We start from the raw sequence: 17,829 nt of genomic DNA, 5'->3' as shown, positions 1-17,829 counted from the left end.
TTTTGTGAGGTACTGAATTCAGTTCCCAGCACTGGGAAAAGAGTTCTCTTTTACCAGTAAAGCTTTTACTTTAATGAAATAACATTTTCTTTTGTGTAATAATTGCATTTTCTAACACTGATCCTATAACTGGCTTGACTCCCTGATGAATGATTTTAAGAAAATAATAGTCCTTATATATAAAATGTTTATTTTTATAGTGTTACTTTGATGTGTTGGTATCTCTTTTGAAAGAATTATGAGGGAATGAAAACGTTCAACTTTATTGATGAATAACTCTTTCACAGGCAGTCTGGGCTCTTGGCAACATTGCTGGAGATAGTACCATGTGCAGAGACTATGTCTTAGACTGCAACATCCTCCCCCCTCTTCTGCAGTAAGTTTCTTCTCTTTCTGAGTAATTAATATATGAAAAGTATTATACCTTGGGAAGCCATGTTGTGTTTTCCTTGTGTTCTTTTGATGCCAAGTATTTTCTTGTTACTTTGTTAGGTTGATGTCTCTTATTGAAATTCTGAAATACTGCATTAGAATTAATGTTTATCTTCAAAGAATGAATAATTTAAGAAAATGAATATTTATTTTGGAGAATAAAGACATCTCTTATCAGTAGTAGTATTTTCTTTATAGAATATTAGGATCTTTTATAATTTACTGTGGGGTCATTATACTTGTAGGTTATTTTCAAAGCAAAACCGCTTGACCATGACTCGGAATGCAGTATGGGCTTTATCTAATCTCTGTAGAGGGAAGAGTCCACCTCCAGAATTTGCTAAGGTAAACACTATCCTTTTTGGAAATCATTAGGAAAAAATGCTCTTAAAGTAATGTAGTAACCACCATTAATGTTTCTAGAAAGACGATTTTTGTTTAAATTTTTTAGAGTGTTAGAAAATCTATTTGGGGGCTGGAGAGATGGCTTAGTGTTTAAGAACACTGACTGCTCTTCCAGAGGTCCTGAGTTCAATTCCCAGCAACCACATGGTAGTTTACAACCATCTGTAATGAGATGTGGTGCCCTCTTCTGGCCTGCAGGCATACATGCAAGCAGAACATTGTATACATAATAAATAAATAAAATCTTTTTTAAAAAAAGAAATTGTATTTGTATGTAGAAACAATGCTTTTGGTAGTTTTTGTTTTAATTTAGGGTATTTTTTTTTAATATTTATTTATTTATTATGTATACAATATTCTGTCTGTGTGTATGTCTGCAGGCCAGAAGAGGGCACCAGACCTCATTACAGATGGTTGTGACCTACCATGTGGTTGCTGGGAATTGAACTCAGGACCTTTGGAAGAGCAAGCAATGCTCTTAACCACTGAGCCATCTCTCCAGCCCAATTTAGGGTAATTTCTAACTGCCAGTATGAAGCTGTATATCACTCTTAGAACCATAGCAGTTTTTGTTGATAACAAAGTTCTGTAACAGAATTTCTCTGCTGTAGTATCTTTGAAAGTTCCTTTACTTTCTTTTTGTAAGTGTGTACTGTAACAAAGAATTCTAATTGAAGGATTAATACACAGCATTTTTCTTCCTGAAATCATTTTCATTGGGTTCTGACTACCTCAACTCAGAAAACTGAGTAAGTACTGGCCACATTGCCAGAGATTGAAATGTCCTTCAAATGCCTGACGTGTAAACCACTCGGCGACTCACCAAGTGTCTGCCTGATAGGCTTCTTGAGAGTCTTAATCTTACTTCAGTTTGTTTCTGTTGAGTTTCTACTCATCTTTTCTTTTCTAGGTTTCTCCCTGTCTGAATGTCCTTTCTTGGCTGCTGTTTGTCAGTGACACTGACGTGCTGGCCGATGCCTGCTGGGCCCTCTCATACCTGTCAGACGGACCCAATGATAAAATTCAAGCAGTCATCGATGCAGGAGTATGTAGGAGACTTGTGGAGCTTCTGATGTAAGATGATCTTCAAGAAAGTGTGTCTGTGATAAACCACACCGAAAACAGCTTAGAGGAGGAAGAGGTTTACTTGACTCTCACTTCCAGGTCACAATCTGTCGCTGAGGGAATCCAGGGAAGGAGCTGAAGTAGAAACTATAGATGAATTATGACCCAGAACTATGAACAAGCTTCCTGCCTTGTTCTCTGCTTTGCTCCCAGCTCATCATGGGGTCGCTGGGCCCTGCCCTCACATGTCAGTCGTCAGCTATTACAGTCCCTCACAGACATGACCACAGTCCAGTCTGATTTGGGCCATCCCTCAGTTGAGTCTTAACGTAGATGGCTCTAGACTGTGTCAAGCTAGCAGCTGGTACTAACTTATATACTCTGCTATTTTCCATATTTCTAGTGCTTTGGTTGTACGTTTTATTGATTTATTGTGCACTGGCCGATTGTCTCTTGTTTATTAATGATGCCATGTTTTGGTTTGCTTTTTTGAGATTTAGTGAAGAATCTATCATATCTCTGCCATTATGAGCCCTTTAGCAGAATTATTTGGAAAGCTTTGCCTATGTAATTCTGTCTCTGTTGTTCATCCCGTACTGGAAGGCCTAAGGTCAGATACTAGAAACCAAAGGCATATTTCTATGGTAAAATACCATTTTTTACTTTCTCATTAAAGGAAAACACCAGACTGGCATCAGACTTTGATCCTGTTTTTGTTTTTTTTTTTTTTCGAGACAGGGTTTCTCTGTGGTTTTGGAGCCTGTCCTGGAACTAGCTCTTGTAGACCAGGCTGGTCTCGAACTCACAGAGATCCGCCTGCCTCTGCCTCCCAAGTGCTGGGATTAAAGGCGTGCGCCACCACCGCCCGGCTGATCGATCCTGTTTTTGTAATGCTTTTGGTGATAGCATGGAAGATTTATTTACTTATGGCATAAATAATTTTAGACTGTATTAATCAAATCTTTAGTTAATACTTAGAAGAAAACATAGACACAGTATCATAACAAATAGTACAGTTTTAAGCAACATGAACTCGACTAGTGTACAAACCATTTGTAGAGACAGTGTCTCAAACATGACATGAAATTGGTAAGTGTGTAATTACTGGGATTATAGCTGGTTACAGACTGGTTGCAGACCACTAGTGTAGGATTGGTACAAGTTAAAGGCAACATGGTGCTATTGGGGTTCAAAGAATTCAAGATCTTGAAAACAATCACCTTTGTCCTTAAGTTAAGATTACTACATATTTCATTTTAATCATTAGATCTTAAATGTGGAGGAAGAGAATAGGGTCTTAGAGGACAGTTACAGGGGTATTGCTTTATTTACCCTGAAATCTGTACTTACTATCCGTCCTCCCAGATACATAGGAGGCTTTGTGGACAGCTTTTTTACCATAAAGATTGCCTTGTAGGTTAGTGAAACGGAAAAACATTTGAAGTGTAAATCTCACTTTGGTTTTTAAGATAGCTGAACTGTTGACATAGCATTTTCAGAATGTAAGCAGTGCATAAATGTCACCTGCGCTTCCCAATCATCTCAGCAGCTCCAGGAGACCAGGAAAAGAGGAGAGGGGCTATAGAATAAGAGAAAAATGGAATTCAGTGCTAGAGTACCTGGGAAAGATTACTAGGATGAAATTTATTTAAAAATAAGGGGAAAAGATTGCTTTTCTAGGTAATGGTCAATTCTGCCACCATGCTAAGTTCCCTAAATAGCCGTAGTCATAAAGTACCTTTCTGTTCTAAAATTGAATCACATCTTCCTTATTTTGGATTTCATCCCCTAAAAAATGATTCTGGATACAACTGTTGACTCTAGCATCTCTCTTTCTCTTTTTTAATGGTTGCAGGCATAATGATTATAAAGTGGTCTCTCCTGCTTTGCGGGCTGTGGGAAACATTGTCACAGGGGATGATATTCAGACACAGGTATGAACGCGTGCTAACGTTTTCCTAAAATGAGTCCCTTGAGCTTTGTGAGCACAGTTCTGTTATATTGAATTCCATATTGTTAAGAATGACTGACACTGTTTTGCTGTCCTCAGTTTCTTTAGTATTTCTTTTTTGTCCTGTGACTTGTAGCGATTGTAGGTTCCCTTATGAAATAATTTTTCCCTAAGTCAGTTTTCTCCCTGCTTTTATTTGTAGTGGATCTTAGGAGCACCAGGTAAGCTTTCCAGCAGTGCGTTTCTGGTAACTCCCTTCTGTGGTGTATGCTGAGGCTTTTGTAAGGAAGGGGCCTGTCATAGTTCTCAATATCCATTCTACTTTGCTAACAAGCACGCCATCCACAGTGAATCATTTTAGCTGTTTTATTTTCCCCCACATTTCTGATGCATTGATGATGATGTCATACAATTTTTTTTTCTGTGCTTCCATGATATAGAATACTTAGTTTTTTGACTTAGGAAGCTCTGTTTCCTATTCTCATGTGTTTGTGGGAATTCTCTAGGGAACAGATCTTCAGCCTCATTCCTGCATTCCTTACCCTTTGTGCATGGACTTTAAGAATTGAGAGTTAGATGTTAGGTATCTCAGTCAGCTTTACAATTATAATGTTTTTAATTCTAGTTTATTTTGTCTACAAGGGAACTTGTTTCTCCCTCTTTATCTGCTCCTGTTTTAGTTTCTAGTCTTAGTTATTTGGCTGTAATAGTGTCCCCTGCCAGCAGTACATGTACTAGCTTGACTCTACTCTCTCCCTTCACTGTGCCCTGTTACTTCGTCACTAATCATCCCTTACATTACTTGGTGTAGGTGTCTTAGGCGAGAGAAAAGAGAATATATATTTGATTGTATTTGTTTGAAATTCCTCTGGGACCACACATACAAAATTAATATCATTGATTATCTCTGAGAATAATTTTTTTTGTTTTTTGTTTTTTTGTTTTTTGTTTTTTGAGACAGGGTTTCTCTGTGGTTTTGGAGCCTGTCCTGGAACTAGCTCTTGTAGACCAGGCTGGTCTCGAACTCACAAAGATCCGCCTGCCTCTGCCTCCCAAGTGCTGGGATTAAAGGCGTGCGCCACCACCGCCCGGCTTCTGAGAATAATTTGACTGTTGGAGTAGAGTAACAGAACAGAAGGGAAAGGAGTTTCTTACCTATGCAATCTTTATACATTCTGAATTTTTAAAATACTGTATTCTATGTATGTATATGGATGTGCATGTGTGTGCCATAGCTTCTATGTGGAAGTCAGAGTACTTTGGAGTTGGTTTTTATTCTTTCATTAAAATGAGTTATAAGACTCAAACGTGGCAAATGCCAGTCTTAGATTTTGAACTATGTTAATGTATTTACTTGGTTGCTGGGCAACTTTATAGGGCTGAAATACAACTCAGTGGTAAATTGCATGCTTAACATATGTGAGGTCTGAGTTAAATTCCTGCCCCCACACAACAAAAAGTTTTGGCCATCTTTCTTGTCCCACCCATGCTTTTTGTTTTTGCCCTGTTTGTTCATCGAGTTTTGACTGACTGGACTGACCACTCTTAGCTCTGAGTTTTAACACATACTTTTTTTCCCTTCATCCACCATCCCTGCCCTAGCCACCACCTCCCCTATATCTATACTCTTTTTGCTAATGTCTTACTCTTTGTGCTTTTTATATTAGTATTGTTTTCTTTGGAAAGCGTCTTTAGAACCTCAAGCTCTTTAATTTAGGTAGTAATCTTTTACAAGCGCACTAATCATTCTATATTATAACTATATAATTTATAGAGACATTACTTTTCTCATCACTGAAGAATACCTTCCCTAAAAAAGTTAAAAGGTTATTTGAACTGGAAGTGGTGGTGTACAGTTTTAATCCCAGCACTTGGGAGGCAGCGACAAGTGTCCTCTGAGCTTGAGGACAGCCAGGGCAACATAGAAAAATTCTGTCTCGGGGACTAGAGAAATAGTTTAGAGGTAAAGAGCACTGGCTGTCCTTCCAGAGGTCCTGAGTTCAATTCCCAGTAACCACCTGGTGGTTCACAACTGTATATTATGAGATCTGGTGCCCTTTTGTGACTTGCAAGCATATACATAGACAAAACAACATAATAAATAAATTAATCTTAAAAAAAAAAGATGAAGAACCACCAAAAAGTTTATTTGGGCTTACAGTTTCTGATAGTTCCACCTGTAGTCAATTGGTTCTGCATTTGGGGCCTGTTACAAAGCAGAATATTATGGTTCTGAGAATGAGTGACAGAGGAGCTTTTCCATGTTAAGTCTTCTGGAAAATAGAGGAAAGAACAGACAAAACACACAGCTCCATGAACTGCTTCCTCCCATCTTTCAAAGTTTCTACAACCAAAGCTGGCTTTGAATTCAGAAGAGATCCACTTGCCTCTCCCTCCCAGGTGCTGGGATTCAAGGTGTATTCCGCCGTACTTGTCCTCTATTTGTAGATGGTTTAAAGATTTATTCATCTTATTTTATGTGTGAGTGTTTTGTGTGCATGTATATATGTGTAACATGTAAGCTTGGTGCCTGTGACGAGCAGAAGGCATCATATCTCCTCGAACTGGAGTAGAGGATGGATGGGACCCACCATATGAGTGCTGGGGTTTGAATCTGGGTCCTCTGTAAGAGCCACCATCTCTCCAGCCCATGTTATAGTTTTTAATACTAACATTATTGTAGATGAGTATTGTAGGTTTTATTTTGCTTTGAGAGCAAAGTATGACTGTAATGATAAAGCTGTGCTCAAAATTCAAGATCATCCCCTGTTTGCCTCCCAAGTTCTTAAGTATGGGTGTGTACTATCACAAGGCACAGTGTTTGTGAATGTACATAGTGAAACCAGATTTATAGTCTTTAATGTATTTCAGACTAGCACTAAATATTATTTTAATGGACTGGTACGTTGACTCAAATGGTAAAGGCACTTGCCACTGAGTGTGATTCCTAGGACACACGATGAAAGGAGACACCGTACTACAAATTTTTCTCTTACCTCCATGTGTACTGTGGTACAGTCAAGCCACATACATACATGCTCCTCATGAATAAATACAATTTAAAAGCACTATATATATGTAAAGTTAATTTTTAGAACTCCAGTTTTTTCCTCCTACATTGTAGTAAAATAAGTTTGTTTTGGATTTTTTTGTTTTTTTGAAACAGGGTTTCTCTGTTTTTCAAGACAGTTTGTTGAATTAAATGTTCACTTATTGCCCCTTGGGAAGTGGACACAGTAAGATCCAGGATTTCAAGTTCATCTTCCAGTATGCATTGAGGCCAACCTGTGCTCCATAAGACCTTGCCTCAGCAAAACAAAACTTGGAAGTATGCTATAAGTAAAACTGAAAAACCTGTTTTCTTCTTTTAGGTAATTTTGAATTGCTCAGCTCTTCAGAGTTTACTGCACTTACTGAGTAGCCCCAAGGAATCTATCAAAAAGGAAGCCTGTTGGACAATATCTAATATTACAGCTGGAAATAGGGCACAGATCCAGGTAATGCCAGAGTGCCTGCCTTTTTTTTTTTTTAAATCCCTGTGTGAGAGATACATTTTCAAAAAACTTATTGTTTAAGTGTATATGCCTGTTTAACTGTATGTGTGTCATGTGCATGCTGTGCTTAGAGACCAGAAGAGGGCATTGGATCTCCTGGAACTAAAGTTACAGGGAGTTGTGAGCCATCTGTGGGTGTTGGGAAGTGAACCTGGATCCTCTGAAAGAGCAGTAAACACCTGAGTTGTCTCTTCTAATGATGGGTGAGGTTGTTTTGGTCAGTCTTTAAAATAGTCTTCTAATTTCTTCTTAAAGCTGTCAACTTCCTGTGTCACTATTTCAATCTTAATTTTCTTTCTTCTGATGTTTGTTTTTTGATACTTAGACCATGCATTTTCTCTTTACCTTTAAAGTTTGATAATTTTACCAGAGATCCAAAAAAGGTCTCTGTTTTCAATCCACAGGTTCTCATCCTCTGTGGAAACAAATGCAGAACCTGTTTTCCAAAGCAACAAATCCTTAGACTCAAATTTTGAAGTCAAGATATCTTTAAGCATATATGTTGGTTTAGTTTAGCAGCCCGTACAATGAAATGTCTCTCTGTACTTAGCTCACTCAGTCAGAAAATTCAAAGGAAACACAATAATATAAATATATACATAATCTAGAGTCTGTATATATTCCATTGTTATGTGGCTTATTTTTCTTTAATCCTTTAATCTATGACTGTGTACTCTTAAAGACTTTGTTTTATTTTTAAAAAAAAATCACTGTTTTTTTTTTTTTTTTTGAATCCCCATCACCAGGCTAAACAGAGTTATTTAGTGAGACTTGGTTTCAGAAACCAAACTGAAACAAAGCAAGTTATAATGACCTTTAGTGATATTTCACAAATAGTGTAACTTTCTTGTTCTTTTAACTTTTTCTTCAATTGCAGACTGTGATAGATGCTAACATGTTCCCAGCTCTCATTAGTATATTGCAAACTGCTGAATTCCGAACAAGAAAAGAAGCTGCTTGGGCCATCACAAATGCAACTTCTGGAGGGTCAGCTGAGCAGATCAAGTAAGTACTACCTAGGTAGTGTTTTGTAAATTAAAGGAAATCAAGTTATCCTCTTCATCCTATTCCCAATACATAACCTAAAAGAAAAGATTGATTTTCTTGATCATTAACAAATGAACTTCTTGACTATGAACAATTAAGTCTGGCCCTTTGAGAATTGTTTTCAGTGCTATAATTAGACTCAGAAGTACATTTAGTCTTTTTAAGTGTTATTTTAAAAGCTGTTCTAATTCATATGTGTATGGGTGTGGGTATGTGTGTGTACATAAATGCCAGTACTTGGAAGGCTAGACAAATCAGATCTGAGAACTAGAGTTAGAGGTAGTTGTGAGCTACTTGACAGAGTGATGGGAAGTAAACTCGTGTTCTCTGTAAGAGCAGCAAGTGCTCTTAGCGACCGAGCCATCTCTGCAACCTCTACCTTGAAATTTTTTTTTATAAATTTATCATTTATTTTAGCTTTCCTTATTGTTCCAGTGTTTTGTTTTTCGTAGTATTTTTTTTCTACCTTGAATTTTTAACACTTATCTTTCCTCTTTTCCTTTCAGTTTTTATAAAAGATTTATATGTGTGTGCATTTGTGTGTATCTGTCTTTTCTCACTGTCTCTGTGTGTTTGCCTCATGTTCTTAGGTGTTCATGGAGGCCAGAAGAGGCCTTCATATTCTATAGAGCTGGAGTTACAAGCAGTTGTGAGCTTCCAGGTGTGGGTGTTGGGAAGAGATCTTGGGTTCTCTGGAAAAGCAACATCATTCTTAACTGCTGAGCCATCTCTGCAGCCCTTCATAGTTAGGTTTTTGTTTTGTTTTGTGTCTTTATTTTTTTAAGATGGAGTTTTTTCTGTGTAGTCCTGACTATCTTGGAACTTGCTCTATAGATTAGACTGGTCTAAAACTCAAGGAGTTGCCTTTCTGCTTTTAGAGTAGTGGGATTCAAGGTGTACATCACTGTGCCCCAACAGATTTATACTGTTTTCTACTATAGTGGTTTTAAATTTCAGAGTCTTAACTGTTCATTACTAGCATGTAAAAGTTAAATTTGTGAATTAGTTTTCTGATATGTTTTATATAATGAACTCTTTCTTTACTTATTATCCAGGCCTGTCTGGGCTAGTTTTTTGGTTTTTTGTTTGTTTGTTGTGTATTTCTCCTCCATATAGACAATAATGAAATAAGAGTTTTCTTCCATTCCTTTTTATATATCTTTTAAAAAGCATACTGTTTGGGATCATGTGTAGTGTGCAATAGGAGTAGAGAGTACCCCTTCCTTATTCCATATCTTTGTTCTCAATATGATGTTAGCTGAAAAGTTCTTGTTAAGGCTCTTTATCATATTCCCTTTATCCATAGTTTGCAGGGAGGTGTTTTTTTAATAATCAAGAAGAGATTTTGATTTTCTTAATCTCCATGTCATCAGCAGTGATATCCCTCTTTACCATATAATGTTAATAATTTTATGTGTTCTCTCTCCCCTTCTGGAGATTTACCTATGTATTTTCAGTTTGAAGTAGTGTAGAAAGAAAATAGATAAAAGACTAGTACCAAGTTCCACAGTGACATTATTCACATATACAAGTTTTACTAATCTATAGCTTGTGTCCATTGTACTTAATCCAGATTACATGTTAAATCTTGCCGAAGTTAAAAGAAATACAGTTATAGAGTTCTTCCATTTGCTTCATTCTTAGATCACACAATTTGTATTTGAGAAGTATGAGTACATACAGAAATAATGCCAACATTAACTATCAAAACTGTATGTACTGCTAGGGGTAAAGGAGATAGATGGCTTAGTGGTTAAATCCCTGGTTCTGCATCAAGTAAGTGCTGCATAAGTCTGGCGGTCCAGCTGTACGTCCAGCCTCACAAGACAGAGATTATACCCTGGGCGTCCTTGCTACTGAGACTTGCCACATCAGTAGGCTCTGTGTGTTGGGATGAGGCACCTGCTTTGATGAATAATGTGGAAGAATCATCAGGGTTATTTCTGACATCAACCTTGTGTTCCTGCCTTCACTTGGACACATGTATGTCCACATCCCCTAAGTGTACCCATATACATGTAAGACATGCATCTTGGAATACTGCCCATGTGAAAAACGGAGAAAGAACTGAGCAGCGGTGGTGCATGCTTATACAGATCTCTTGTGTTTGAGGTCACCTGGTTCAAGAGTTCAAGGATAGCTAGGGCTACCCAGAGAAATCCTGCGTCAAAAGTAATCAAAAAGAAAGAAGAAATAAAACTTATTTTGAGAAGTCACTCATACAGATGAAAAGAATTCCTTTAAAAAAAAAGTACAAAAATTATGAAAGAGGGGATGTTATTAGATAACTCAATTTGTGTTTTTTGGTGGTGGTTTGGTTTTGGGTTTTGGGTTTTTTGTTTGTATTTTTTGGTACTTGGTGATGAAATACAATTGTTAATGATTTTGAGGCAGGATCTTACTATGTAGCCGTGGCTGGCCTTAACTCCACGTGTAGACTAGTGTGGCCTCCAGATCACCTTCCTTAATTCTGAGACTAAAATCATGTGTCAGTTTCTCCCAATGTGTCAGTTTCTCTGTCTACTTGAGATAAGCTAGTTGAAATAATGTTTCCATTGCCTTGGTCTATAGGCAAACCTGTGGAGCATTTTCTTGATTAATTTAAGATTGATGGGGGAGGGTCCAGCCTACTGGTCCTGGGAGGTAGGGTAAAAGCCGGCTGTAAGTGGTCTGTGGCCCTGCTTGAGGTCTCCTGCAAACAGAGGCAGTGCTTTCTTGTCCTAATCACAGAAAAATTTTATTAATTGCAAACTGTTTGACCTGTAGTTCAGGCCTATTACTAACTAGCTCTTATATTTAATTTAACCCATTTTAATTTATTATTAATATGCGTTAATTAATGCATGGTAATCTATGTATTGTCGTGTGGCTATGACTTTTACTGGTCTGCTGGCACGTTGTTTCTTGGGCAGCGGCTTGTGTCTCTCTCTACTCCTTCCTCCCTGAGTCCTCAGTTTGATTGTTCCTCCTAACCCCGTCCTGCCTCGCTATGCAATGTTAACCAGTGGAAACAAACAATACATATCTCGCTATGCAATGTTAACCAGTGGAAACAAACAATACATATTTATAGTGTGCAGAAGCATCCTAAAGTAGTCTCCCTCAGTAATGGGCTATAATCGGGATGTGTAAGCCAAATAAATTCTTTCCGCCCTAAAGTACTATAGTTGACAGTTTATTTTTATTTCTATAAGCTTGAAGATGATGCCTCACAGTTTGATGAAAGTCTAACAGAATTATTTTGTATTACTAAATTGTGCTTTTTATTGATTCAGGTACCTAGTAGAACTTGGTTGTATCAAGCCACTCTGTGATCTCCTCACTGTCATGGACTCAAAGATTGTACAGGTTGCCCTCAATGGCTTGGAAAACATCCTGAGGCTTGGAGAACAAGAAGCCAAAAGGAATGGCTCAGGCATTAACCCTTACTGTGCTTTGATTGAAGAAGCATATGGTAAGATGCTTTGACTGGACCAGCTTCTGGCTAAGAGTTAGGAAATAGACATAGTCATCAAAAGACGTGAATATAGTTAGGTACTGGGTGATAAAGTGACTGTTACAGAAATTGTTACTAAGATGTTAATGTATAATATTAACATTCAGATGTAATAGTAGTAATCACTTCTGTACAGCTGTGCAATACAAGATAATGTGAGAATGTTTACATCAAAGTAGACTTGAAAATGTAGTTACTGGGATTTTCAAGAACGATTCTTTATTCTTCATTTTAGGTCTGGATAAAATAGAGTTCTTGCAGAGTCATGAAAACCAGGAGATCTATCAAAAGGCCTTTGATCTTATTGAGCATTACTTTGGGACCGAAGATGAGGACAGCAGCATCACTCCCCAGGTTGACCTTAGCCAGCAGCAGTACATCTTCCAGCAATGTGAGGCTCCTATGGAAGGTTTCCAGCTCTGAAGCAATCCTCTGCTTTCTTGTTCCTGTATCAGACCAGGCTACCCAGTCAAGTCCTCTTGTGGAGCCCACAGTCCTCATGGAGCTAATTTCTCAAATGTTTTCCATAATACTGTTTGCGCTCATTTGCTTGCCTTGCGCACCTGCTCTCTTACACACATCTGGAAAACCTCTGGCTCTCTGTGGTGGAATACCCTTTTATTACAAGGGTAACAAGAACGGCCCACTCTCTTATGGAAAAATCCCTAACCTTTGGAGATCCGCACTTATATTAGAGTCATGGGAATATATACACGTATATTTGTGGCTCCCTTTTTTGTGGGGGAAAAAAGGACTCTTCCCTCATTCCGTAAAGTGGGGAAAATGACATTAAAAGATAAAACTAAAACCTTTATCTTGAATCTTACACAACTGCTTGGACAAGGGAGATACTTAGACTTGTGTACACATCAGAGTACTCTTCTCGAGTTCTTCCACAGTGAACCAACCCTTGGAGTACCTGGTGGCTTTTTCTAGCCAAATTTGCATTAATCCTTATTGAGATGGGATGGTTTTCTTTCCTCTCATGGAGTCATTCTTCAGATATTAAAGTTAAACCATCCCTCCCTCACCTTCAGCCTTCAGCGAATGTGCTTCTAGTTGTCAGGAATGCTGAAGAATTAACACTCTGACTTTTAAATGTGAGACTGACTTGGCAGATTCCCTTAAAGGAGAAAGGAGAGGAGCACAGATTAATGTGTATGGCTTCTCTTTGGTTTTATGTCTCTTAGGATTTGGAAGTAGTTGAGTTTTAACACTGGTATGAAGATAAAAGTCCTTAGTAAAACCATGTTCTAAAATTCGATTAAAGAGTCAGAAGAACACAGAACCCATCACTTTTTCTAAACCAGTGTGACTAGAGGCTGTGTTTCTGCATTAAAAAAGATACTCAGGCTTTGTGGTCCTGATCAAGGTCCTGGTAATTGGAGTTCACCCTAGGTGCTTTTCCTCTATGTGACTGGCAGATAACACAGATTTAAATGTTACTTAGGGACTTTTTTTCCTTAGTCAAGTGCAGCTCTATTCTAATGCATTCATGCTGCATACACGATCCTGCAGTGCAGCAACCTTATCTTTAAAAGCGTAGCAGTCTCCTCAATATGACTTCTAGACTAAAAGGGCAGTGATCTTTTTCTAATAACCTCAGTGTTCCCTGGTTTTATTTCATCTCCTACTATAAGTACCCTACCTCCCCAAGTAAAAACAGTGCCCACCTCCTGCTTATTTAATGATGACTGTAATGTACCTGCAAATGGCGCTTCCAGTACTGTGTTCACTGATCCACATTTGTGCTTGGACTAGAAGGGGAAAAAAACAAAGAAAGCTTAATTGCCAAGAGAACTGCAAATGAGTTCAATGCGACTTCTCGGTGCTAGTTGGCCATTTTGGCTCAATGTCGGGACACACTATCAGAGAAGAGCTTTCCCTGATGTTCTGTTCAAAATGAATTCTGAAGGAAAAGATGCTCATGTCTGTTTCAGAGCATACCCTTCTAAATCTCTTTAGACTGCTCTTCTAGAATTCATTGTAACCCCAAAGTATAAAAGCTATCTGGGAGTTGCCCCTGACAAGCTGTTGCACATCTCTGGTGAATCCTGCTGAATGTAAGGGATATTTAGAACTTCCATACCTCATCATGATGTTATTTAAGCAGCCAATTTACATGACCCTATTTACTTTGAAAAATTCATTTCATTCAAACAAGAAGGTTCCAGAGTCAAAGGACATTTATCAGCTAAGAGTGTGATGCATTCTTACCCTAGTCTTTAAATGTGTCTGTGCTCTGGGATGGACATCTTCTGATGTCTGTCACTGATGGAGCAGGCACTACAAAACTAGTCAGCTCTCATCTGTCCTGGTGTTTTCTAGTGCTGCTTTGTGCTGAGAGAACATGTTAGTTTACTGAACTTGACCTGTACAAGACTGATTCTTTGTAATTTTAGGGATAAATTAGGTGGTTAATTTAAAGATGAACTTTCAATGTTGCCTTTACATCACATTAAAATATCACTTCTTTCTGAAGGGTAATAGAAGCACTGATTCATAGTAAAAATCTTGTTTTTAGCTTTGGCTTTTTCGTGGCTGATTTTTTTTTTTATTGTAAATTACTGGTAATGTTATTTCTGTAGGATGTTTTAAATTATGTACCTTTATTGGATAGTTAAAATCTTTGCATCTTATAAACGAGTTTGGATGAAAAGAGATACAAAGCACACAGAGTTGTCACCCTACCTTACCAAGGGCATACAGCTGGAAATTTTGTAGCAATTTTAGGGTTACCCAGTGACTTCAGGTCTAGTAGCCAGTGCAATCTGTTTTATCTAAAACAGAAGATTTATCTTCAACTTGACCCAAGAAGTTCATGAACCTTAAATATCCTGAACTTTGTTTTTATAGTAAAATGATTAAATGTAAAGTTTGGAGTTGGCTAAAGTTAACCCTGCAAATTCAGATGTTCTGGAAACGAGTCCTTAAGGAGCAGACTGATTGTTTTTTAGTACAAGTGGAATGTTAAGGGTACTTGTAAATCCTATTTTTAGTTCATCTGGCAGAGTCTGTTGATCTAGTTTAATCTTTTGATATTTTATCAGAAAGGTGTCACTACAGAAGCATGTTAGTATCTACAGCACAACAAGCTCTAGGGTTTAGACAGCGATCGGGCAGAGTGGCTTTGCTCTCTTCACCTTTCCCTGTCCTCCCTCAGACTTCTATACTGAGAACTTTGGTCTTCAAACAATGGCATTCAGAGAATTTGAGATGTAAAGGTATTGGGTACCTAAAGGACCAACAGGTAAATATGATTGGGTGGAGAAATAACCCAGAAAGTACAGGTGCCGAATATAAAGAAAAGGATTTCGGAGACACAGTTCTCTGTGGAACACTTGGTTCTTGTCACCAGTCAAAGCCACTTTTCTGATGCCCTCACCAGTCGTCCCTCCTGGAAACTGTTGTGCTAGGGTGGTTCTTCCGTGTACCAGACAAAGCTAGTGAACTCTGGGTATTTTTCAGCCTTACTGTCCCATAAATAAATCTGAATTATTCCAGTTGCTGCTGATTATGCCTAAGAAAACATATGTAAGTATAATTTGTCAACCAAACTCTCTGTTGTACATGACTACCTACCGGCAACTTTGATTTCTGTAGTGCGAAATAAACATTTCAGCTGTCTGACCCCAGATGTGGGGCCGCATTGTAAAACAGGTTTGCCTTGGGTTTCTTTGGGATTTATTTTATCTCTGATTAATTTTGTGAAAATTGTCACACCAATAAGCAAACCATTTTAGGTGTATTTAGAGGCTAAAGCTTTTGACTTATGTTGGAAATTCTGCTCAGTATTGTACAGTAAAAAAAAAAAAAAGAGTTGCTTTTTGAGAGCGGTATTGTTTCCTTTCAGGATACACACCTGTGTGCTGCCTCCTACAGTCAGGATACACACCTGTGTGCTGCCTCCTACAGTCAGGATACACACCTGTGTGCTGCCTCCTACAGTCAGGATACACACCTGTGTGCTGCCTCCTGCAGTCAGGACACACACCTGTGTGCTGCCTCCTACAGTCAGGATACACACCTGTGTGCTGCCTCCTACAGTCAGGATACACACCTGTGTGCTGCCTCCTACAGTCAGGATACACACCTGTGCTTATTTGCAGTCTCACTTGACATCTCAAATCAGTAGAGCCATTTCCCTTTGTTTGAAGCAAACAGATTAAGTATCTATCTGCATAGTTGGGAAATACTTTGACTTACCTTTTCCCATCATCCAAAAATATTTAAAAGTAATTTGGGATTAGGTGTGACTAAGTGTTCTATGTTGGCTATAATGTAAATGATACTCTATAATATTCTTTATTGTTAGGAAAGTTATAAGAATGAGTACTAAGACATTAGGATAATGTTTAATAAAATAGATACTTAACTTTTTATTCATTTATTTATTTTAATTTTGGGTTTTTTTTTTCTTCAAGGCAGGATTTCTTTGTGCAACAGTCCTACCTGTCCTGGAACTCACTCTGTAGACCAGGCTGGCCTTGAACTCAGAGATCCATCTGCTTCTGTCTCCTACTGCTATGCTGCCACTGCCTGGCTGATATTTAACATTTTTAAAATATCAAATTGCTAGAGATGAGCTGGAGAGATGATTCTTCTGTTACGGGATCTTCAGTTATAACTGGGCAGTGGTGGCGCACACCTTTAATCCCATCATTTAGGGAGGAAGAGGTAGGCGAATCTCTGAGTTCGAGGCCAGCCTGGTCTACAGAGTGAGTTCCAGGACAGGCTCCACAGCTACTGAGAAACCCTGTTTCGAAAAGCAAACAACGAAAAAGAGAGATCATCTTACAGTTACAAGAAGTACAGCTCTTAAAGAGGACAGGAGTCCGGATCCAGCACCTATATCAAGTGGTCACAGTTGCTGGTAGCTCCAATTCCAGGGATTCCAAAACCCTCTTCCGGCCTCTTCAGGTACCAGGGACACCACGGTGTAGATGCATACTTGTGAGTAAGCACTCAACACAGATAAACACAAACCTTGGCTGGTCAGTGATGGCGCACATCTTTAATCCCTAGATTTGGGAGACAGAAGCAGGTGGGTCTCTGAGTTCAAGGCCAGTCTGGTCTACAGAGCAAGCTCCAGGACTGCCAAGGCTACACAGAGACACCTTGTGTTGGCAAACAAGAAACAAAACAAAGCAAAAAAAAAAAAAAAAAAAAAAAATCTTAAAAATATTTAAAGTTTCAAATTACTGTTGGATAAGAGATTATATGAAGGCTTGAGGTAAAAATTAAGGATTATTAGTATAGAATGTTTTCAACTAAGAGTAATCAGAAATGTCTATTTTCCTTTAGGTCAAATAAAAGTCATGTTTGTTTAGTGTCTGTTGTGTGTCAGGTTTCAGATGGTTAATAATGTATGGCAAGATCAAGGTTTGATGGATTACTTTGCTCCATTGTCATCATTCTTAGATGGTGTTGTCCAGAGGAGAGCTTTCCCAGTTCTGTTCTCATGCCCATGCAGCATTTCTGTGCCCAGGAAGCCTCTGCTGGCTTTTAGTGGCTGTGGCTGGGCAAGCCTTTTGTATTGGAGCATCTTCCCATCGTGTCCTCATCAGCAGTACTTTTAAATGGCTCCTGCTCATATATCAATTGCTATTAATTTGCATCTTCAGATAGATGAATTGACCCCCCTTGTCCCCAAGTATCTCTCACCTGTACTACTGAAATTATATATAGTCAGACAAGTATAACAAAGGTTTAAATGAAATTCATATGGTTGATTGTGAGTTCAGTGACATAATGACTAAACTCAGAAATATCTTTTTTTTTCCTCCAGTGAAAATAGAGAAGGTACTGACGGAAAAGTTTCGGGATGCAGAATAATTGCTCTTATAGTCAACAGCATGGGTATAAAGTAAACAACTACT

At 38.3% G+C, this 17,829-nt stretch overlaps 1 protein-coding gene across 2 annotated transcripts in view; it reads left to right on the top strand.

Moving 5' to 3' along the window:
- Positions 1-15,609, top strand: part of Kpna1 (karyopherin subunit alpha 1) — a 69,415-nt gene extending 53,806 nt beyond the window's left edge. For both annotated transcript variants that reach the window (XM_057764453.1, XM_057764454.1), the window contains 8 exons: positions 288-376; positions 678-777; positions 1,748-1,911; positions 3,758-3,836; positions 7,225-7,350; positions 8,285-8,412; positions 11,730-11,908; positions 12,186-15,609. In XM_057764453.1, coding sequence (XP_057620436.1) covers positions 288-376; positions 678-777; positions 1,748-1,911; positions 3,758-3,836; positions 7,225-7,350; positions 8,285-8,412; positions 11,730-11,908; positions 12,186-12,373 — 1,053 coding nt within the window. In that variant the 3' untranslated portion in view covers positions 12,374-15,609. The remainder of the gene's footprint in view (positions 1-287; positions 377-677; positions 778-1,747; positions 1,912-3,757; positions 3,837-7,224; positions 7,351-8,284; positions 8,413-11,729; positions 11,909-12,185) is intronic.
- The last annotated feature ends 2,220 nt before the right edge of the window (positions 15,610-17,829 follow it).

The sequence above is a fragment of the Chionomys nivalis genome, chromosome 3 (assembly GCF_950005125.1).
Source record: "Chionomys nivalis chromosome 3, mChiNiv1.1, whole genome shotgun sequence".
Taxonomy (NCBI): domain Eukaryota; kingdom Metazoa; phylum Chordata; class Mammalia; order Rodentia; family Cricetidae; genus Chionomys; species Chionomys nivalis.
This window is presented reverse-complemented; position numbering and strand designations above follow the sequence as displayed.